Source organism: Salmo salar, chromosome ssa07 (genome assembly GCF_905237065.1).
Source record: "Salmo salar chromosome ssa07, Ssal_v3.1, whole genome shotgun sequence".
NCBI classification, from domain to species: Eukaryota; Metazoa; Chordata; class Actinopteri; order Salmoniformes; family Salmonidae; genus Salmo; species Salmo salar.
The window spans coordinates 28125310-28150001 of record NC_059448.1 but is presented as its reverse complement, the minus strand read 5'-3'; the positions used below and the strand labels follow the sequence as shown (position 1 = coordinate 28150001).

Here is a 24692-nt window from a genome sequence, read left to right as displayed (position 1 = left end):
ACCCACTGGGAATGTGATGAAAGAAATAAAAGCTGAAATAAATCATTCTCTCAACTATTATTCTGACATTTCACATTCTTAAAATGAAGTGGTGATCCTAACTGACCTAAGACAGGGAATTTTTACAAGGATTAAATGTCAGGAATTGTGAAAAACTGAGTTTAAATGTATTTGGCTAAGGTATATGTAAGCTTCCGACTTCAACTGTATGAGATGCGTAATGCAAAATATGTAAACATTATTCAGAAGTTTGGACACACCTACTCATTCAAGGGTTTTCTTTATTTGTACTATTTTCTACGTTGTAGAATAATAGTGAAGACATCAAAACTATGAAATAACACATAGAATCATGTAGTAACAAAAAAAGTGTTCAACTAATCTAAATATATGTTATATTTGAGATTCTTCAAAGTAGCCACCCTTTGCCTTGATGACAGCTTTGCACACTCTTGGCATTCTCTCAACCAGCTTCATGAGGTAGTCACCTAGAATGCATTTCAAATAACATGTGTGCCTTAGTTAATTTGTGGAATTTCTTTCCTTCTTAATGCGTTTGAGCCAATCAGTTGTGTTGTAACAAGGTAGGGTTGGTATACAGAAGGTAGCCCTATAAAAGACCCAAGTCCATATTATGGCAAGAACAGCTCAAATAAGCAGAGAAACGACAGTCCAGCATTACTTTAATAAATGGTCAGTCAATCTGGAAAACGTAATAACTTTAAAAGTTTCTTCAAGTGCAGTCTGGAAAACGTAATAACTTTAAAAGATCCTTCAAGTGCAGTCTAAAAACCAGCAAGTTAATGATGAAACTGGCTTTTATGAAAAGATACCGGCAATCGCTGCGAGCAGGGTTCGAACCTGCGCGGGAAGATCCCATTGGATTTCAAGTCCAACGCCTTAACCACTCGGCCATCGCAGCTGCTATGCGTAACATGTAGAAAGTGAGTTGAAATCATGTCTTTACATACCAGTCGTTAATTTGTTATAATGTAATTTGGCTCTGCTTTCTAAGTGATTTTGTTTGTATCTGATTGTAGTAAATTGTTACAATTTGCGACGTAGAGCGGCGCACATAAATACACATTGGTATCAACAGCGTGAGAAGTCACATAATAGCCTACAAAACTAGGGCTATATGCATTATTATTCCATTCATTTACTTAGATCTGTGTGTATCAGATATTTGTTGTGGAATTGTTAGATATTACTTGTTAGATATTGCTGCACTGTCGGAAATAGAAGCACAAGAATTTCGCTACACTCGCAATAACATCTGCTAACCATGTGCATGTGACCAATACCTTTGATTTGATTTGATCTATGAATAGCCTACATTAGCAATACTTTGTGCATCATTCTTGAAATAAGCATCAGCTTTCTCTACAGCAATACTAATTGTAGTTGTGTCCATTCTTCATATTTGGATGCACGCAGGCAGATGCAGCATCTGTGCATGTGTCTAGGTGGCACTAGTGAGCTATGCATTTTCATCAGTGTTCTGTGGCGATTGACATGAACCGAAGATACTGTGATTGAACCACAAAGTTGAACGTTTAACTGTTTGGTTGAACCTTCAACTAACCCCCCTGACAACACAACACAAGGTATTATCAAACAGTTTAATATTTTTTTTTCAGATATTAAGGTTTCCTATCTTTGGTAAAATACTATAATCTAATTTGAAAGGTGTTGTTTTGTGTATTTGTGCTGTGGTCTCCTCTCCAGAGTGTGGGCTGTGACGTTAGTTATTGAAGAAAGTGAAGTTTAACAGTGGACAATGTTGCATGATTGATTGACACATGGGTTGGATTGGAGGGAATGAGTTCCCCCTTAGATTGGACTCATTAATTCCTGATAGCCTCCATTACACACACACACACACACACACACACATATATATTCTGTGCTGCTGGTTTGGCAACAGTAATGGAAGCTCCAAGCCAGGAGGGGTTCTGGTACACCTTTGTCCCAGATAGCACCCTAGATAGCACCCTATTCACTATTTAGTGCACTACTTTTGACCAGGACCCATGGGGTAGGATACTTTTGACCAGGGCCCAAGCAGAGCACAATGTAGGCAATAGGGTGCCATAAATGCCTTTTCCCGAGATGTTTACAATGCTGGCTAGCCTAAAGCAAACACCTTTTTCATAGCCCCCCTCTTTATAAAACCAAACCTAATTTGATCTAGATTTGGTTCCCGAGTGGTGGAGCGGTCCAAGGCACTGCATCTCAGTGCTAGAGGTGTCACTACAGACTCTGGTTAGATTCCAGGCTGTATCACAACCGGCCATCACTGCCATAGGGCGGTGCATAATTGGCCCGGCGTTGTTAGGTTTTGGCCGGGGTAGCCGTCACTGTAAATAAGAATTTGTTCTTAACTGACTTGCCTAGTTAAATAAAGGTTAAATAAATAAAACAATTTAAAAAACTATTAGGAAATCATAAAAGACATTGTGGTGAGTTGTAGTAGGGCCTGGGAGGCAAGCGGCTGGCACCATTCAATCTAACAGTGTTGCATAACTGTGATTTGTTAACTGTCCATATCAAGTGACTCAGATTCAATGAAGTGACTAGTTATCATTTGTTACTAGACATCACTCACTCATTAACATAGCTTTTTCCCCAGCATTGTTCCTCCTTCCCATACTGTAAATCAGCAATAGCACTGTAATGTTTCACCGAGTCGTGGCTGAACGACGAAACGGAAAAAATAGAGCTGGCTGGGTTTTCCGTGCATCGGCAGGACAGAGCAGCTACGTCTAGTAAAACGAGGGGTGGGGTTTTGTGTCTATTTGTCAATAACAGCTGGTGCGCGATGTCTAATATTAAAGAAGTCTCGAGGTATAAGCTATAGACCAAACTGTCCACCAAGAGAGTTCTCGTCTATGTTATTCGTAGCCGTCTATTTAACACCACAAACCGATGCTGTCACTAAGACCGCACTCAACGAGCTGTATAAGGCCATAAGCAAACAAGAAAATGCTAATCTGGAAGTGACTCTCCTAATGGCGGGGGGCTTTAATGCAGGCAAAATTACATCCGTTTTACCAAATTTCTACCAGCATGTCACATGTGCAACCAGAGGGAAAAAACTCCAGACAACCTTACAGTTCAACCTTACAGTTCAACCCTTGAATGAGTAGATGTGTCCAAACTTTTGACTGGTACTCTATATACAGATGAAGTCGGAAGTTTACATACACCTTAGCAAAATACATTTAAACTCAGTTATTCACAATTCCTGACATTTAATCCATGTAAAAATTCCCTCTCTTAGGTCAGTTAGGATCACCACTTTATTTTAAGAATGTGAAATGTCAGAATAATAATTGAGAGAATGATTTATTTCAGCTTTTATTTCTTTCATCACATTCCCAGTGGGTCAGACGTTTACATACACTCAGTTAGTATTTGGTAGTATTGCCTTTAAAATGTTTAACTTGGGTCAAACGTATCGAGTAGCCTTCCACAACCTTCCCACAATAAGTTGGGTTCATTTTGGCCCATTCCTCCTGACAGAGCTGGTGTAACTGAGTCAGGTTTGTAGGCCTCCTTGCTCGCACACGCTTTTTCAGTTCTGCCCACTAACTTTCTATGGGATTGAGGTCAGGGCTTTGTGATGGCCACTCCAATACCTTGACTTTGTTGTCCTTAAGCCATTTTGCCACAACTTTGGAAGTATGCTTGGGGTCATCGTCCATCTGGAAGACCCATTTCCGACCAAGCTTTAACTTCCTGACTGATGTCTTGAGATGTTGCTTCAATATATCCACATAAATGTCCTCCCTCATGATGCCATCTATTTTGTGAAGTGCACTAGACCCTCCCTCAGCAAAGCACCCCCACAACATGATGCTGCCACCTCCGTGCTTCACGGTTGGGATGGTGTTCTTCGGCTTGCAAGCCTCCCCCTTTTCTCTCCAAACATAACGATGGTCATTATGGCCAAACAGTTCTATTTTTGTTTCATCAGACCAGAGGACATTTCTCCAAAAAGTACAACCTTTGTCCCCATGTGCAGTTGCAAACCGTAGTCTGGCTTTTTTATGGCGGTTTTTGAGCAGTGGCTTCTTCCTTGCTGAGCGGCCTTTCAGTTTTTGTCGATATAGGACTTGTTTTACTGTGGATATAGATGCTTTTGTACCTGTTTCCTCCAGCGTCTTCACAAGGTCCTTTGCTGTTGTTCCGTGATTGATTTGCACTTTTCGCACCAAAATACATTTATCTCTAGGAGACAGAACGCGTCTCCTTCCTGAGCGGTATGATGGCTGCATGGTCCTGTGGTGTTTATACTTGCGTACTATTGTTTGTACAGATGAACATGGTACCTTCAGTCGTTTGGAAATTTCTCCCAAGGATGAACCAGAATTGTGGAGGTCTTGGCTGATTTCTTTTGATTTTCCCATGATGTCAAGCAAAGAGGCACTGAGTTTGAAGGTAGGCCTTGAATACATCCACAGGTACACCTCCAATTGACTCAAATGATGTAAATCAGCAGCTTCTAAAGCCATGACATCATTTTCTGGAATTTTCCAAGCTGTTTAAAGGTAAACTGCTGACCCACTGGAATTGTGATACTGTGAATTAGAAGTGAAATAATCTGTCTGTAAACAATTGTTGGAAAAATTACTTGTGTCATGCACGAAGTAGATGTCCTGACCAACTTGCAGAAACTATAGTTTGTTTTCAAGATATTTGTGGAGTGGTTGAAAAACGAGTTTTAATGACTCCAAACTAAGTCTATGTAAACTTCCGACTTCAACTGTCAGTCCACACACAGACATGCATAAAAAGCTCTCCCTCACCCTCCATTTGGCAAATCTGACCATAATTCTATCCTCCTGATTCCTGCTTACAAGCTAAAAGCAAAGCAGGAAGTACCAGTGACTCGCTCAATACGGAAGTGGTCAGATGACGCGGATGCTACTCTACAGGACTGTTTTTCTAGCACAGACCCGGAATAATTTCCTGGGATTCACCCAACGGCATTCAGGAGTATACCACCTCAGCCACCGGCTTCATCAATAACTGCATCGACTACATCGTCCCCACAGTGACCGTACGTACATTTCCCAGCCAGAACCCATGGATTACAGGCCAACATCCACACCGAGCTAAAGGCTAGAGCAGCCACTTTCAAGGAGCGGGACACTAATCTGGATGCTTATAAGAAACCTTCTATGCCCTCAGACAAACCATCAAACAGGCAAAGCATCAATACAGGATTAAGACTGAATCCTACTACACCAGCTCTGATGCTCGTCGTATGTGGCAGGGCTTGCAAACTATGACAGGCTAGAAAGGGAAACCCAGCCACGAGCCTACCAGACGAGCTAAATTCCTTTTATGCTCGCTTCGAGGCTAACAACACTGAAGCATGCATGAGAGCACCAGCTGTTCCGGATGACTGTGTGATCACGCTCTCTGTAGCCGATGTGAGCAAGACCTTTAAACAGGTTAACATTCACAAATTACCAGGACAGATTACCAGGACGTGTACTCAAAGCATGTGCGGACCAACTGGCAAGTGCTTCACTGACATTTTCAACCTCTCCCTGACCGAGTCTGTATTATCTACATGTTTCAAGCAGACCACCATAGTCCCTGTGCCCAAGGAAGCAACGGTAACCTGCCTAAATGATTACCAACCCATAGCACTCATGTCGGTAGCCATAAAGGGCTTTGAAAGGCATGGCTCACATAAACACCATCATCCTGGAAACCCTAGAACCACCCTAGATCGCACGCCACACTGCCCTTTCCCACCTAGACAAAAGGAACACCTATGTGAGAATGCTGTTCATTGACTACAGCATAACGTTCAACACCATAGTGCCCATAATGCTCATCACTAAGCTAAGGACCTTGGGACTAAACACCTCCCTCTGCAACTGGATCCTGGACTTTCTGACAGGCCGCCCCCAGGTGGTAAGGGTAGGCAACAACACATCTGCTACGCTGATTCTCTTAGTCCCCTCCTGTACTCCCTGTTCACCCATGACTGCATGGCCAAGCACGACTCCAACACCATCATTCATTTTACTGACAACACAACAGTGTTAGGCCTGATCACGACAACGATGAGACAGCCTATTGGGAGGAGGTCAGAGACCTGGCAGTGTGGTGCCAGGACAACAACCCCTCCCTCAATGTGAGCAAGACAAAGGAGCTGATCGTGGACTACAGGAAAAGGAGGGCCAAACAGGTCCCCATTCACATTAATGGGGCTATAGAGGAGCGGGTTAAGAGTTTCAAGTTCCTTGCTGTCCACATCACCAACAAACTATCATGGTCCTAACACACCAAGACAGTCGTGAAGAGGGCACGACAACACCTTTTCCTCCTCAGGAGACTGAAAAGTTTTTGTCATGGGTCCCCACATCCTCAAAAAGTTATACAGCTGCACCATCGAACGCATCCTGACCGGTTGCATCACCGCCTGGTATTTCAACTGATCAGCGTCTGACAGTAAGGCGCTACAGAGGACCTATATACTAGGTGTTGTCAGAGGAAGGCCCAAAAAATGGTCGAAGACTCCAGTCACCCAAGTCATAGACTGTTCTCTCTGCTACCGCACGGCAAGTTGTACCGGAGCGCCAAGTCTAGGACGAAAAAGCTCCTTAACAGCTTCTACCCCCAAGCCATAAGACAGCTGAACAATTAATCAGACAATTTACATGAACTCTCCCCCCCCTTTGTTTACACTGCTGTTGCTTGCTGTTTATTGTCTATGCATAGGCCCTTTACCCCTACCTACATGTACAAACTACCTCAACTAACCTGTACCCCTGCACATTCACTCGGTACCAGTACCCCCTGTATATAGCCTCGTTATTGTTATTTATTGTTCTACTTTTTATTTAATATTTTACTTAATTTTATTCAGTAAGTTTTTTTCTTAACTCTATTTCTTGAACTGCATTGTTGGTTAAGGGCTTGTAATTAAGCATTTCACGGTAAGGTCTACACCTGTTGTGACAATTACAATTTTATTTGATTTAATGATATAGAATAGGAGGGAATGGAACAGAGATGTGATTTCACGATTGCCCTAAACAAACAGCAATATTTTTTTTCCTTCACTAGACTACTGTGTCTATTTCATAGACCAACTACTTCACTTACACCTCAGCATGTATAGGCCTAGTCGACACATTCCTCATCTTACTCGTAAATAGATTCATCACTGTGGCTGTAAAGCTATAGATTTCCCAATCATTCCCAATCATTCACAATCTTAACATGCATTTTGCCAATATCAACACTTTAAGGTAGGAGATTTACATGACTGACTTGACTGCGGCCTTGCCCTGGCCTTCCTAACAATACAACACGATTCTGATTTGTCATAATGCCCCTGTACATCTTACGAATCATGTCTGTTTTACTTCCTCACTTCCACAAAACCAACTCGAACCACTGCATATTTTCACCCCTTTACCCATTCAGACCCATTCAGACAGGTGAGAGTGAGAAACTGTGTCAATATTGTATTAACACTAGAGGGGCCTTCATCATAACTTCAGGTATTCTTCCAGAGTGTCCTACTGCTTTTGCAATCGCACCACAAGTTTGTGACTTAAAGATCTGTCTTTGTTGTCACATGGATATTCAGCATAGGTGTCACAGGGGCGTACGCAGTACTTATCACATTTCAGGTCATCAAGTTATTAATAAATAAACCTTTTGTCATATCTGCCATCACCTTTACTGTCCCACATGTTTTAAACAACCGAACCACACCCAGTCTGTTTCCAGTTATATAGGACTGGAGTTGGAGTATCTACGTGTACAAAGATCACTGCACCACACCAACAATGACGTTGTGTTGCTAAGATAGATCCGCTACATAACTGTACCATTCAGGGCCAGACCTGGGTTCAAATACTATTTAAAATAAATTCAAATACACAATCTGTGTTTGCCTGTCTTAATGGAACCGATTGAATGGTTCCAAAACAGCAAACCCAGCCCATTTGGCACTCCAGGCAGACTAAAGCAAATTGTAAAAGTATTTGAAAGATTTTTAATAGTATTTGAACCCAGATTTGGTCAGGACAGGGTACCAATGTAAACATGCAGATATAACAGGTGTAACTGGCCATAAAGAGTAACATTTGACCTTTTCAGTCCTGACTGACACACAAAAGAAAAAAAGGATAAAAAAGGCTATCCTTATTCCCACGGCAGAGGCTTCATGCCCATAGGGGGCACAGGAGCTTGTGCCCCCTCAATATTTGTCCTGTTTAAAAAAAAATTATAATAATAAAATACAAATTAAGTACATTTTTTGTTTTTTCTCTGTAATACTACTAGCTACCTAGCAATTTGATGAAGTTGATTTTAGTTAGCCCAGATAGGTTCCCCATCTCCCAACCTCATAACTGGCTACCAAGAAACCATTTCAGGCTATCAATCAAGTTAGAGTAGCTAGCTTGTCTAATTATCTTACCTGGCATGCCTGCTGGCAAGATTGGTAGATTTTAGAAAAGCAAGCCGTTACTAAATGCACTGAATAAGACTTCTTTCATTTTTTTTACCCAGATTTTAGCAGAAATGCAGAGAAGCATATTTATTTAATTTAAAATCATAACCACTAGTCAGTAGGATACAGACAGCTCAAGAGTTATGCAGAAAAGGTAGATATGCAGAAAAATAAACAGATATTTTCTACATAGAATTAAGCATAATGATTATGGATCTACATGTAGATTGCAGGAAAAAAGCTGTTTCAGGTGTTTGAAAAATTATAAATTCTCTAACTTCCAGATGGGGGCTTAGCACCCCTCTGGACAACCCCCCAGCCATCCTGACGTACTTTGTGCCCCCTCAGATTTTGCGGGTGCATGACACCCCTGTCCCACGGCAATGTAACTGATGCAATGTAACTGAGCAACAACTCAAGCCTCTCTCAATTTGTGTACTTAGCCAACATAATGCTACTTTAAATATATATAATGAAAACAAAACAAAATATATATATATCTATATATTTATATATATCTATATATCTATATATATATATTGTTTTGTTTTCATAATCTTTTTTAAACTTTTGGCCAAACTTACAACTATAAAATACTGTATGTAATATGTAGATATATATTTAAAGTAGCATTATGTTGGCTTAGTACACAAATTGAGAGAGGCTTGAGTTGTTGCTCAGTTACATAAGTGCACATTTCTTTATTACATAATTTAACTACCTTTTGTGTGAATGCGTGTTATAGCTATTCTTACTTCACAGAGTTCTGTTTATGCGTGTATAACTGCTCGAATGGGTGTGGATGCTCATTGGATTATAGATTAACAGTACTGGCTGGAGATTCCCCATGATACCATTTTTAATAGCTTAGATATGAGTTTAGATACTCCCTGTTGATATCATCTATACATAGTCACTTTAATAACTCTACCTAAACTCAGCAAAAAAAGTAACTGCAAACACACTAACGGAGAGTACTACGAGGTAAGAGTGTGTGTGTGTCAGTTATCAATGCCATTGTCTGAGTTGGAGGTTTTTCAAACATAAACTCAGCAAAAAAAGAAACGTCTTCTCACTGTCAACAGCATTTATATTCAGCAAACTTAACATGTGTAAATATTTGTACGAACATAACAAGATTCAACAACTGAAACATAAACTGAACAAGTTCCACAGACATGTGACTAACAGAAATGGAATAACATGTCCCTGAACAAAGGGGGGGTCAAAATCAAAAGTAACAGTCAGTATCTGGTGTGGCCACCAGCTGCATTAAGTACTGAAGTGCATCTCCTCCTCGTGGACGGTACCAGATTTGCCAGTTCTTGCTGTGAGATGTTACCCCACTCTTCCACCAAGGCACCTGCAATTTCCCGGACATTTCTGGGGGGAATGGCCCTAGCCCTCACCCTCCAATCCAACAGGTCCCAGATGTGCTCAATGGGATTAAGATCCGGGCTTATCGCTGGCCATGGCAGAACACTGACATTCCTGTCTTGCAGGAAATCACACACAGAACGAGCAGTATGGCTGGTGGCATTCCAAATCCATTCCTGCTCCAGAGTACAGGCCTCGGTGTAACGCTCATTACTTTGACGATAAACACAAATCCGACCATCACCCCTGGTGAGACAAAACCACGACTTGTCAGTGAAGAGCACTTTTTGCCAGTCCTGTCTGGTCCAGCGACGGTGGGTTTGTGCCTATAGGCGACGTTGCCGGTGATGTCTGGTGAGGACCTGCCTTACAACAGGCCTACAAGCCCTCAGTCCAGCCTCTCTCAGCCTATTGCGGACAGTCTGAGCACTGATGGAGGGATTGTGCATTCCTGGTGTAACTCTGGCAGTTGTTGTTGCCATCCTGTACCTATCCCGCAGGTGTGATGTTCGGATGTACCGATCCTGTACAAGTGTTGTTATACGTGGGCTGCCACTGTGAGGACGATCAGCTGTCCATCCTGTCTCCCTGTAGCGCTGTCTTAGGCGTCTCACAGTACGGACATTGCAATTTATTGCCCTGGCCACATCTGCAGTCCTCATGCCTCCTTGCAGCATGCCTAAGGCACGTTCACGTAGATGAGCAGGGACCTTGGGTATCTTTCTTTTGGTGTTTTTCAGAGTCAGTAGAAATACCTCTTTAGTGTCCCAAGTTTTCATAACTGTGACCTTAATTGCCTACCGTCTGTAAGCTGTTAGTGTCTTAATGACCGTTCCACAGGTGCTTGTTCATTAATTGTTTATGGTTCATTGAACAAGCATGGGAAACAGTGTTTAAATCCTTTACAATGAAGATCTGTGAAGTTATTTGGATTTTTACGAATTACCTTGTAAAGACAGTGTCAAGTCTGCTCCCGCTCTTCCCTCCCCCTGGCGCTTGAGGGCGCCAGGTTGTCCTGCATCACGCACTCCTGCCATCCATCACGCACACCTGCCTTCCCTCGTCACGCGCATCAGCGTTATTGGACTCACCTGGACTCAATTATCACCTGTTTATTTCCTCCCCTATATTTGTCTGTTCCCCAGCTCTGTTCCCCGCTGCTGCATTGATTGTTTTTTGTCTTTGTTTTCTGTTTGCTGACACTGTTCCTGTCTCGTTATATGTCCGTTATTTATTAAATGTTACTCCCCGTACCTGATTTGTCTCTCCAGCGTCAATTCATGTGACAGAATGCAGTAGCCAACATACGAAGCATCGGGGAGTACTGGCGTTCCGGTTGTTATGGTGGCAGCGGCTCTGGGTCGCCACCGATGGAACCGGGGGTGCCTAGCCAGCTCGTCGGGCTTCCACGCCCTAGCTGGCTCGAGATGTTTCTTTGCCCCGGTTGGCTCGGATGGCGCCCATCCCACGTCAGGCCTCAGCCGGATCGTCAGTTCTTGTTCGCCCAGCCGGTCCAGGAGTTTTTTGTTTGTTTGTTTAGTTGGTGACGTCGGGGTGGATTCCGCCGCCGATGGAACCGGGGGGTGCCTAAGCCAGCCCGTCGGGCTTCCATGTCCTGGCTGGCTTGAGAGGTTTCCTTGCCTCGGTTGGTTCGGCAGCTTCCCATCCTATGTCACACTCCACCGGATCATCGGGCTTCCTCAGCGGGATTGACAGGCGTCTTGCCTCAGCCGGATCGTCGGGCTTCCATGCCCCAGCCGGCTCGCCAGGCTCTCACGCTCCTGCCGGTTCGTTGGGCTCACACACCCCAACCGGCTTGCCCAGCGCCCATGTATCGACCCGGTTCGCCCAGGTGGGACGCCGGGTGGCGCCCCTAGAGGGGGAGGTACTGTCACGCCTGCTCCTGCTCTTCCTTCCCCCTGGTGCTTGAGGGCGCCAGGTTGCCCTGCATCACGCCCTTCTGCCATTCATCACGCACACCTGCCTTCCCTCGTCACGCGCATCAGCATTATTGGACTCACCTGGACTCACTGATCACCTGCTTATTTCCTCCCCTATATTTGTCAGTTCCCCAGCTCTGTTCCCCGCTGCTGCGTTGTATTGTTTTTGTCTTTTGTATTAGTTTGCTGACGCTGTTCCTGTCTCGTTATATGTCCGTTATTTATTAAATGTTTTACTCCCCGTACCTGCTTCGTCTCTCCAGCGTCAATACATGTGACAGACAGGGTCCTGAAAAAGGGACATTTCTTTTTTTTGCTGAGTTTATATGTACATATTACCTCAACTAACCGGTGCCCCCGCACATTGACTCTGTACCGGTACCCCCCCTGTATATAGTCTCGCTATTGTTATTTTACTGCTGCTCTTTAATTACTTGTTACTTTTACACATAGGAAACTTACTGAACGAAAGTCAAATAGAAAAAGAAAGAACCAAGAAAAAAATGGAAATCCTACTGTATCAAAAAAAAGTGTTCTAAGGTGGCCAAACTCACATGGGCAAAGCGTTGCCGATTGCTTTCCTACTATAGTGTGAGTTTGTTAATCTCACTCCCATTCCTTACCATTCCTGACGAACCATCATAGTAGAGGGATGGAGAGGGCGACGGTGAAAGGCCAGATGGTGAAATATGGTCAGAGAGAAAAAAGAGAGCAATGGAGGGGGAAATACGAAAGGGGTCAGACAGATGAAAATAAGCGTGTGAGAAAGATAGACTGATACAGGTAGTTTACACGGAGAGCGTGAGAGTTTTGAAGGGATAGCTGTACAGACAGGATGGACAGCAGATCGATAGCCTGACAGCATTGAGAGAAAGAGGGGAGAAAAGAGAATGAAATATGGAGAAATGAAAGAGAGACTTAATAGGTGACTGACACAGCATGGCAGGGTCCCACAGAGAGAGAGAGAGAGATGGAGAGAGAGTGAATGTGAGACTCATAGGCAACGGACAATAACATGGGCTTGCAACTCTTTATGACCTCCTATAAAACCTCTTATCCGCGCTCAGGGTGGGACTGCTCTACAGAGACGGAACAGTGATTCCCAGTTCAAACTCCGAACAGCGTTTCCAAAATTATTGGTTGGGAATGTGTCCAAGTGTGGATGGACTTTTCTAGCCTCTCTGGCAGTCCTCATGAAAACATATTACTGCCAATGGATAAGATGTTTACAAGATGTATTTGTTTGTAAATGAGCTCCTAGAGTGTGCAGCTCTCCTTTTCTTTTTCAAGCCTGGACTCGAACCAGGGTCTGTAGTGACACCTCTAGCACTAAGATGCAGTGCCTTAGACTGCTGCGCCACTCAGGAGCATCCCCACCCATTCTAACTGTGTACTGTCCTCAGACAAAACACACAAGTCGAACACACCCATGCCATATCACTCATTGTAACTAATTCACTCATTGGGTTGGTGGTTTTGCAATGTGCACAGCAAGATAATACACAGCATGAGACATAGGCTTGTGATTTCTAATACACCCCCACTCCCTTACCCTCCTACCTCTCTTTACCTCCCTCTCTCTTTACTTTCCTCCCACCTGTATACAGGTTATAGAGTCATAGAATTTCCAGTACGCTCCACTCCCTTCTTCACCTCCTGCTTCTCTCTCTCTTCACCTCCCACCTCCCTCCTCCCCTCTTTTTTTAAACTACTCCATTCCACCTGTAGATGTATAAAAGTCCCCTGATCCATCACATCGGCCTCACTCCCTGCTAACGGAATGGTTAGCCTGCTAACTCTAATGTTAGCCATGGGTAAATTAAAAATAATTTGTGTGCTGCTGTTGATATGCGGGTACAGCACAGTGGCTAGCACAGAAGAAGGGTGAGTAACAGATAGACTGAGATTTTAATATTGATCCATGAACAAGTGCTACGGTTGTGGATGTCTAATTGCATCATTTGAATGAAGTGGTTCAATATTAAATTGATTTTGGGCATTATTATACATTATCAATTTTTTACTGATAAGTATGCAGGCATCAACTGTTACAGTGTTTGGAACATTTTACCAGCAAAGTTTTTGAAGGATTTTAATTTAGTTGGATGATTTGTAGAACCTGATGCTTATCGAGAAGACATCATTGAGGGACATAAAGTGTATACCCAGAGCCAAGTATTTAGAGAGTTTGGCTATTGAGGTTTTATGATGCATTTACATGACACTACAGCATTCTATGACAGCCATGTTAGGGTCCCATTAACATTACATAGGAAATACACTGAGTGTACGAAACAGTAACTCAATGATAGGAAGGTTGGCTTAATGTTTTGTACACTCAGTGTATTTCAATAACGCTATGTGACCGAATGTCTAGATTCAGAACAATATTCAGAAGTTGGCCCAACTCTAAATACATGGCTATGACTGTACTCTACAATGTATTGTTGTCTGTTCTGGTGGAGCTGGTTTAAACAGCGGTGACTTTGGATGGTTGAATCATTGGTCCCAATGGAATGTTCTTTAGGGGACCTTTTTATAGCCCCCTTAGGATGGCGTTTGCCCCTGGAGGTTTAGTCTAGTTCCCGGTTTGTCCCGGGGACGTCCACTAGGATGTTTTTAGAACGTCCTTGGGATGTTGTGTCATGGTCCCCTGAAGGTTTTTGTCATGTGATGGTCCCAGGTGTCTCAAACCATTATAAGTAAAGTAATGAAATGGTATGGGGGTTAGAGTCGATTTCCACGTCCCTGCGAATCTATTTACCATAATACAAAAATCCCAATCAAAATCAGTCAGTTAAAGCTAGAAATATGTTTTTCCCATTGATGCATCCGCCGATGTTGCACTCTCGCATCTGCAGTGAAAGGTGGCAGAGCTAGAGCGGTGTTTGTCAGACCATGAGACGTCTCGAAAATCGGTCTTCTCACTAACTCGTCTGTAGCGTCCAAACAGTTTGGCCTACAGACTATTCTGACCCCTCTATGGAAAGATGAAACTCTCATGTACAAGATGGCATTTGCTCTCCGACCCCCACAAGCGTCTGAAGTCGGTACAGCCGATCAGCCAACTTCCGTCTGTAGTGTGCCCAGTCATGTGAAATCCATATATTAGGGCCAAGTCAATTTATTTCAATTGACTGATTTCCTTATATGAACTGTAACTCACTTTGCAAAAGAGCGCCATCTGCACTGCTATTTTAGTGACTATTCTCTCATTGATTTGATTTAGTTATTTCAGCAATTTGAGTTTGTGTTTTCGTGCGGCATATTATTCTGTTTTAATGTCACACCTGAATCACTATGATAAATGTAATTCCAGTGTGAATTAATTGGTAGCTTGGGAAACTATATTTTCAGAGTAGCTTCCCCAGTACTGCTATTCACCTATTCATTTTTTCCTGTTTTCATTTAGTTTTGTGTTTCTTTTACACAGCTATGAAAGAACAGTGAGAGATGCTGGTAAGTGTGTCATATAAAAGGTTCAAATTTGTTTTAATCTTGCTCACATTCTGCCTAACTAAGGAGGTGACAGTAGTAGCAGGGACTCACCTAATTCAGCCTATAAAGGCCTCAGCACACCTGATTCAACCTATTGAGAGCTTGATTATTAAATGATTAGTTGAGCCAAGTGATTTAGTGTCGGGCTAGAACAAAGATGTACACCCCCGCCGCTGTGGGTCTATTCTAAGGCGGATGATAGAATTCAAGACAAGAGGCTTTGTCAGTACTATCCAGCCACGGGATCCAGCCACGGGATCCAGCCCGAGTCCCAAATGGCACCCTATTCCCTATGAAGTGGACCATGGGCTCTTGTCAAAAGTAGTGCACTATATAGGGGAAAGGGTGCCATTTGGTGTCGTTGGGAACGTGATGGACTTTCCTCCTTTTACTCTTATCTTTGTATACCTATACATCCCCTCCCCTATACAATGCGACATGCTTATCACTACACAACCTGCTTACCCATCACTAAACATGTGTGCACACACAAGCACACACACAGATACCCTTCCTATAAGACAGCGCAGGAGGGTGCCATATAGTGATTAGTTTAGGGCCTGAGTGTTCCATAATGTTTTCATAATGCAGATTCCAAATGCATTACTGTTGATACAGTAGTCAGTGTTCTGTTGCCAACTTGTTGCGCAATGTCACCTTGACTTTGTAGCAGCGAGGACAACACATGACAGCCAGTATGGTATAATGCTATTTAGATATGACGATTTGCTTTGATCAGCCAACTGATCCGTGATATTTGCCTTATTGGTAACTAAACTGACACAAATTCTTCACAGTAACTGACGTTCAGTGATGCCAGGTCAGATCAAGTATTTGCTGTTATTTAATGTTCGGTGATGTCAGAGAGATTTGTGTGCTATAGAGAGTAGAACTTTCAGAGCCTCGCTCACTCTCCCTCTTTCCCACCCCTCTCTCTCTTCATCTCTCCACCCATCTCTCTCTGTCACAGCCATCCTGACCTCCTGTGACTTTAACCCGGAAAGTACGCCGTTCTGTCAATTCCAGCAGGACAGCATGGATAACAGTGATTGGACAAGACATACAGGCGCCACCCCTACACCTGGAACAGGACCCCCCGGGGACTACCCTGACGGCAGTGAGTAGTGTTTCACCATAAAACGCCCACCTGAAACATTAGACCATTCAATGATTGGTTCCCTCTTCTATCCACGTAATGGGGAAAAAAGGAGCTCCTTTGAGATTTACCTACCTGTGGTCATATCTCATATTGCCCACCCAAGATACAAGAGAATGTCACGTTCCACGAGTCATGCTACGAGTCATGGTAGCCTGGATGCCAGTCCGTTTCTGTTGTCACTATCGAGACGTGTGTGTGTGTCCTGAGAAGACACAGAAGGCTTTGTCCAAAATGGCACCCCTTGGCTCTGGTCCAAAATAGTAGACTATATAGGGAATAGGTTGCCTTTTCAGACGCTGCCACAGTGTAGTTCAACGCTTCTCCTTCGTCTCCAAACCCTTATTCTCCATCACCGTTTCTTTCTATGTTTCTCTGTTTTTCTCTCTCTCTCTCTTTCTGTTTGTCTGTTTTTCTCTCTCTCTTTCTCTGTCTCTCTCTTCCTCTCTTTTCCCTCTCTCTGGATAATATCGTCATTAGTGAGGGAGCTTGTCCCGGTACATACCTCTTTACTATGTATCTCCGTTCTTTCTCTTTTAGATGGTTTCTACATCTACCATGAGTGTGACAACGTGGCCAATGGGCAGAAGGCTCGTCTCCTCAGCCCAGCTCTCACCTCGCCCTCAGCCCAGATCTGTGTCCAGTTCCGCTATTACATGTACGGCTCAGACAACCAGAACCACCTGCGCGTGCTGGCCAAGCGGCCCAGCTTCGAGGACAACGTCTGGGAGAAGACAGGGATCCAGAGCCCCTCCTGGCTTGGAGCTTCCATTACTGTGGCCAAACCAGCAGGACAGAGCCTAAATGTGTTGTGTGTGTGTGTGTGTGTGTGTGTGTGTGTGTGTGTGTGTGTGTGTGTGTGTGTGTGTGTGTGTGTGTGTGTGTGTGTGTGTGTGTGCGTGCGTAGTTCTTGGTCCAGTAGTTGCCTAGACACTAATGTTTATATGTGTCCGGTTTAAACAAGTTTCACCTAAAGTTTGTTGCTAAAACACTGCTGTGTGTGTGTTTAGATTAGTCAGGTCACAAGTGTCCATGTTCATATTCTCCATATTAACTCTACATTAACCTATTAACTCTCGATTTACAGATCGTGTTTGAGGCACAGCGAGGGTTCAGCGATTCATGTGACTCAGCTCTGGATAATATCGTCATTAGTGAGGGAGCTTGTCCTGGTACATAACTCTTTACTATGTATCGCCGTTCTTTCTCTCTTTCCCTCGCTCTCTTCACCTCTATGCCTCTCTCTCTCTCTGTTTGTCTATACGTCTGTTTTGATCAATCCCATGTATTTCCACAGGCTGTCTTACTGGTTGCGACTTCGACACCCCTGATGAGCTGTGTGGGTGGGATGCCAAATTCCCTTCAAATCCTGAAATCTTCGGCTGGGAACAATTCACTGGAGGGACTGATACCCCTGGGACTGGTCCTGACGATGATTTCTCCAAACCAGGCTGTGAGTATCAGTATTATATCATTTTCACACTACTTAGCCGAGGGGAACAGAAACGAGCTGTAGGCTACTGGACTGGCCTGGTTACACATCCACCATAGTTGCTGGAATGGTACTGGTAAAGACCATACGAAAAGAAAATATACGAGCCAGCCTAGTACAGTTTGGGTCGATATGACAGTGTGAAAGTGCTTGTCAAATCATGTCATCACTATTAGATTTCTGTGTCTAAGGTCTGTCCTGGTCTTCTTTCTCCATAGTCGGCAGCTACCTGCTGATGGACTCAACATATGCTGTCCCTGGAGAGAAAGCAGAGCTGTGGAGTCTCTCCACCTCCACCGGCTCCTCTGGCTGTCTGGACCTCACCTTCCATTACTACATGTGGGGAACTGCCACCACAATGAAGCTCCAAGTGCACGCTGTGACCGCAGGTAAGACCCAACAAGTCTACTGAGGGCAAGATAATAGAATCAAATCAAATCAAATCAAATGTATTTATATAGCCCTTCGTACATCAGCTGATATCTCAAAGTGCTGTACAGAAACCCAGCCTAAAACCCCAAACAGCAAGCAATGCTTGTGAAAGAAGCACGGTGGCTAGGAAAAACTCCCTAGGAAAAACTCCCTAGAAAGGCCAAAAACCTAGGAAGAAACCTAGAGAGGAACCAGGCTATGAGGGGTGGCCAGTCCTCTTCTGGCTGTGCCGGGTGGATATTATAACAGAACATGGTCAAGATGTTAAAATGTTCATAAATGACCAGCATGGTCAAATAATAATAATCATAGTAGTTGTCGAGGGTGCAACAAGCACGTCCGGTGAACAGGTCAGGGTTCCATAGCCGCAGGCAGAACAGTTGAAACTGGAGCAGCAGCATGGCCAGGTGGACTGGGGACAGCAAGGAGTCATCATGCCAGGTAGTCCTGAGGCATGGTCCTAGGGCTCAGGTCCTCCGAGAGAAAGAAAGAAAGAGAGAAAGAGAGAATTAGAGAGAGCATATTTAAATTCACACAGGACACCGGATAAGACAAGAGAAATACTCCAGATGTAACAGACTGACCCTAGCCCCCCGACACATAAACTACTGCAGCATAAATACTGGAGGCTGAGACAGGAGGGATCAGAAGACACTGTGGCCCCATCCGATAATACCCCCGGACAGGGCCAAACAGGCAGGATATAACCCCACCCACTTTGCCAAAGCACAGCCCCCACACCACTAGAGGGATGTCTCCAACCACCAACTTACCGTCCTAAGACAAGGCCGAGTATAACCCACAGAGATCTCCGCCACGGCACAACCCAAGGGGGGGGGGCGCCAACCCAGACAGGAAGACCACGTCAGTGACTCAACCCACTCAAGTGACGCACCCCTCCCATGGACGGCATGGAAGAACACCAGTAAGCCAGTGACTCAGCCCCTGTAATAGGGTTAGAGGCAGAGAATCCCAGTGGAGAGAGGGGAACCGGCAAGGCAGAGACTGCAAGGGCGGTTCGTTGCTCCAGCCTTTCCGTTCACCTTCACACTCCTGGGCCAGACTATACTTAATCATAGGACCTACTGAAGAGATAAGTCTTCAGTAAAGACTTAAAGGTTGAGACTGAGTCTGCGTCTCTCACGTGGGTAGGCAGACCATTCCATAAAAATGGAGTTCTATAGGAGAAAGCCCTACCTCCAGCCGTTTGCTTAGAAATTCTAGGGACAATTAGGAGGCCTGCGTCTTGTGACCGTAGCGTACTTGTAGGTATGTACGGCAGGACCAAATCGGAAAGATAGGCAGGAGCAAGCCCATGTAATGCTTTGTAGGTTAGCAGTAAAACCTTGAAATCAGCCCTTGCCTTAACAGGAAGCCAGTGTAGGGAGGCTAGCACTGGAGTAATATGATACAATTTTTTGGTTCTAGTCAGGATTCTAGCAGCCGTATTTAGCACTAACTGAAGTTTGTTTAGTGCTTTATCCAGGTAGCCGGAAAGTAGAAAATTGCAGTAGTCCAGCCTAGAAGTAACAAAAGCATGGATGAATTTTTCTGCATCATTTTTGGACAGAAAGTTTCTGATTTTTGCAATGTTACGTAGATGGAAAAAAGCTGTCCTTGAAACAGTCTTGATATGTTCTTCAAAAGAGAGATCAGGGTCCAGAGTAACGCCGAGTAACAGGAAGATCTGTTGGCCAATCCGGCCAGCATCTACGACCAATCTACCGAAGCGCAGCTCAGAGTAAATATTTATTGCATTTTCCTTTTCCAAATGGGCGGTAATTTAGAATGCATAAGATAATGTATTTACGATAGCATAGCTGCTGTTTCTGTGTTCCTAAATCTTCCCGCTCTTTCATTCAAGCCCAACCCCCTTTCCTTTGTGTAACCAGCTTTCATACAGGTTCCGTTCACCAGGGGTGAATTCTGTATGACATCATTGTATTCTGTGTATTTGTAATTCTGTGTGATTAGCTAGGTATTTAGTAAATAAATAATTAAACCCAATTTTGTATTGCTGATTCAACTTGTTAGCCAGGGTTCGTGAAGATAGCCAAGAATTTACAACTTTCATTATGAGACTGAAAATAAGATAAGGGTTAATATTGACTGCTATCGATGTAAAATATTACAAAGTATTTTAAGAGTTTATTCGGAAGATAACGGCTCTATAAACGTTCTTCCGTGGTGCCCCGACTTTCTAGTTAATTACATTTACATGATTAGCTTAATCAGGTAATATTAATTACAGAGAAATCATTTTATAAGTTAGCATGTCATATCACTTCATCCGGCATAGCCAAAGACACGACAGAGGAGTCCGTAATTTGCTTTCTAATGATCATGATCTTTTCCTCAAAGAAGTTCATAAATGTATTACTGCTGAAGTGAAAGCCATCCTCCATTTGCGAATGCTGCTTTTTAGTTAGCTTTGCGACAGTATCAAAAAGAAATTTCGGATTGTTCTTATTTTCCTCAATTAAGTTGGAAAAATAGGATGATCGAGCAGCAGTGAGGGCTCTTCGATACTGCACGGTACTGTCTTTCCAAGCTAGTCGGAAGACTTCCAGTTTGGTGTGGCGCCATTTCCGTTCCAATTTTCTGGAAGCTTGCTTCAGAGCTCGTGTATTTTCTGTATACCAGGGAGCTAGTTTCTTATGACAGATGTTTTTAGTTTTTAGGGGTGCAACTGCATCTAGGGTATTGCGCAAGGTTAAATTGAGTTCCTCGGTTAGGTGGTTAACTGATTTTTGTCCTCTGACGTCCTTGGGTAGGCAGAGGGAGTCTGGAAGGGCATCAAGGAATCTTTGGGTTGTCTGAGAATTTATAGCACAACTTTTAATGCTCCTTGGTTGGGGTCTGAGCAGATTATTTGTTGCAATTGCAAACGCAATAAAATGGTGGTCCGATAATCCAGGATTATGAGGAAAAACATTAAGATCCACAACATTTATTCCATGGGACAAAACTAGGTCCAGAGTATGACTGTGGCAGTGAGTAGGTCCAGAGACATGTTGGACAAAACCCACTGAGTCGATGATGGCTCCGAAAGCCTTTTGGAGTGGGTCTGTGGACTTTTCCATGTGAATGTTAAAGTCACCAAAAATTAGAATATTATCTGCTATGACTACAAGATCCGATAGGAATTCAGGGAACTCAGTGAGGAACACTGCATATGGCCCAGGAGGCCTGTAAACAGTAGCTATAAAAAGTGATTGAGTAGGCTGCATAGATTTCATGACTAGAAGCTCAAAAGACGAAAACGTAATTTTTTTTTTTTTGTAAATTGAAATTTGCTATCATAAATGTTAGCAACACCTCCGCCTTTGCCGGATGCACGGGGGGTATGGTCACTAGTGTAACCAGGGGGTGAGGCCTCATTTAACACAGCAAATTCATCAGGCTTAAGCCATGTTTCAGTCAGGCCAATCACATCAAGATTATGATCAGTGACTAGTTCATTGACTATAACTGCCTTGGAAGTGAGGGATCTAACATTAAGTAACCCAATTTTGAGATGTGAGGTATCACAATCTCTTTCAATAATGGCAGGAATGGAGGAGGTCTTTATACTAGTGAGATTGCTAAAGCGAACACCGCCATCTTTAATTTTGCCCAACCTAGATCGAGGCACAGACACGGTCTCAATGGGGAAAGCTGATCTGACTACACTGACTGTGCTAGTGGCAGACTCCACTAAGCTGGCAGGCTGGCTAACAGCCTGCTGCCTGGCCTGCACCCTATTTCATTGTGGAGCTAGAGGAGTTAGAGCCCTGTCTATGTTCGTAGATAAGATGAGAGCACCCCTCCAGCTAGGATGGAGTCCGTCACTCCTCAACAGGCCAGGCTTGGTCCTGTTTGTGGGTGAGTCCCAGAAAGAGGGCCAATTATCTACAAATTCTATCTTTTGGGAGGGGCAGAACACAGTTTTCAACCAGCGATTGAGTTGTGAGACTCTGCTGTAGAGCTCATCACTCCCCCTAACTGGGAGGGGGCCAGAGACAATTAATCGATGCCGACACATCTTTCTAGCTGATTTACACGCTGAAGCTATGTTGCGCTTGGTGACCTCTGACTGTTTCAGAAGGCTTGCAGTTGTCACAAATCACCAAGCAACCGCACCAGGCGCCATGTTGGAAGACCAGGGTCAGGTGGCAAGTAGCCTAGCAGTCAAGATTGTTGGGCCAGTAACTGAAAGGTCACTGGTTTGAATCCCTGAGCTGACTAGGTGAAACATCTGTCGATGTGCCCTTGAGCAAGGCACTTAACCCTAATTGCTCCTGCAAGTCGCTCTGGAGAAGAGCGTCTGCAAAATTATAAAAATGTAAATGTCAGTCCTTTGGAGGTCGTCCACATTGCTTGCTGCGTTTTTGCTTCCACCGGAAACTTCGGAAAGATTTCCCATTATTTAATTTTTCTAAGGACCCAGAAAACGGAGGCAGTGGGAAAACCCATTCAAGTAAGTAAATATATTTTGAAAATGATCAATGTATTATTAGCTAGTTAGCTTTCTACAGAAACACAGTGTGAAGGCTTACTCAAATGAGCATCTAAGATAATGTTTGCTAGTTAGCTAACTTGACATACTGTAACTAGCTAAGTGAATTAAATATCACCAGCTTGCTAACTTCATATTAGATAGTTAGCTAGCCGTCTTGATGTATTTATCATTGTAACTTAAAAGGCATTTGTAGCTAGCTAACTGGAAGACGGTGAAAGCATTAGCTAGCAGTTCCAGCTGTCAGAGAAGGGAGAGTAGACTACTCTGGATAGGGCAGGTACCTTTGTGGGAGGACATTATGAACATATTCTCCAGCTCCAGTCCCTAGCCTGAAAAACTGAGGACGGGAGCAACATCATATTCAGTGCTGTCTACTTTGAGTATAACGCAGCCTGTTTCTTTTTTGATGTTTTCAGTCCTCAGATACAGAGAGCCGTAAAACCATGTCTGCAGACGAAGAGGTCCCAATAAATGTCCCAAGAGAATAAGAGTACATCCTTGTATACCATGGATTATATGTGTACCTATGTTAGCACATTTTGTGAACAGAAATACAGTTTAAAAGTCTCACACAATGTGCAAACTTATTCCAACTGGAGCAGGCCAACTCTGCTGGGTGTGCAGGTTTTTGTTCCAGCCCAGCACTAACACACCTGATTCAATGTATCAAACCTAATTAGTTACCCGTAGATCAGGGATAAGTGGAGCGAGGTTGGCCACCTCCGGTATTTGCTTTTTTTATTCACCTAAAATTAGGCTTTGGTAATAATAGCCTACTTACTAAAATATCTAACCTTTACAGATGAGTTAGCTTACTTGTACACTTTGAAATTGTATGAAATAGTGTTGATTCTTTGATGTTAAGTGTTTAGACTTGTTTTAATTGTTAACTATTATTCATGATGAACTAGTGTCTATGTTGATTAATCACACATCACAATCCTGCAATAAAGAGGGGAAGGGAATCTGTCTCTAATTTGTCTATTTGTGTTGTATTCTCAAATGAACAGGACCTTTTTGTTCAGTCATAAGCTCTCCAATTAGTTTTATTTGATTGTCACAATTTTTTCAGGATATCAGCCGTGTGAACCCATTTTGCAGCTGATAATGGCATGCAACGTCAATGCAGCCATAGGCCTACAGCAGTGGATCCCAACTCCAGTTCTTGAGTACCCTCAATAGCACACATTTTTGTTGTATCCATGGACAAACACACCAGTTTCAACTCAGAGGGCCTGGTGATTAGTTGACAAGTTGAATCAGGTGTGTTTGCCTGGGGCTACAATAAACTTTACTGTTGGGGGTACTCGAGGACCGGAGTTGGGAACCACTGGCCTACAGTATTTGCAATGCACCCCTTGACATTGTGCATCTGAAGCAGAGAATAGCTTAACTCACATATTGTTTACATATTGTTCAGCTATATGTTCTCAATTTAAAAAACGATTTGTTTTAGTTTTAGTCACCACTATCATGCCGTTTGGGGTAGCCACTCAGCTGTTGTTGTCAGAAGAATTAATGCGGTGGCCTTCCAACATGTCCGCCAGGAGGTGTTGTACATCAACTGCTAGCCCTCTATTGTCTAGACAATGCTAAGATAGAGTATCACCACCACAGGAAGTTAGTGGAACCTTAATTGGGGAGGACGGGCTTGTGGTCATGGCTGGAGCGAATTCAGTGGAATGGTATCAAACACATGGTTTCCACGTGCTTGATGCCATTCCATTCACTCCATTCCAACCATTATAATGAGCAGTCCTCCCCTCAGCAGCCTCCACTGATCACCACTACATGTTTCAGTCTCT

The 24692-nt window shown here is 43.6% G+C and overlaps 1 protein-coding gene, 1 long non-coding RNA gene and 1 other non-coding gene across 3 annotated transcripts in view; 2 read left to right on the top strand and 1 right to left on the bottom strand.

The window, feature by feature from the left end:
• Window positions 1-840: 840 nt before the first annotated feature.
• trnas-uga (transfer RNA serine (anticodon UGA)) lies at window positions 841-922 on the bottom strand. Its single transcript has one exon. It is a non-coding gene; the product is annotated as a tRNA-Ser (tRNA).
• A 12511-nt stretch (window positions 923-13433) lies between these two features.
• zanl (zonadhesin, like) overlaps window positions 13434-24692 on the top strand; it is a 38701-nt gene continuing 27442 nt past the window's right edge. The window contains 7 exon segments of the mRNA XM_014207195.2: window positions 13434-13692; window positions 15242-15267; window positions 16277-16423; window positions 17003-17268; window positions 17550-17634; window positions 17760-17915; window positions 18173-18343. Coding sequence (XP_014062670.2) covers window positions 13589-13692; window positions 15242-15267; window positions 16277-16423; window positions 17003-17268; window positions 17550-17634; window positions 17760-17915; window positions 18173-18343 — 955 coding nt within the window. The 5' untranslated portion in view covers window positions 13434-13588.
• Window positions 22275-23852, top strand: LOC123743766 (uncharacterized). Its single transcript, XR_006770605.1, has 2 exons — window positions 22275-22845; window positions 23304-23852. It is a non-coding gene; the product is annotated as an uncharacterized lncRNA (long non-coding RNA).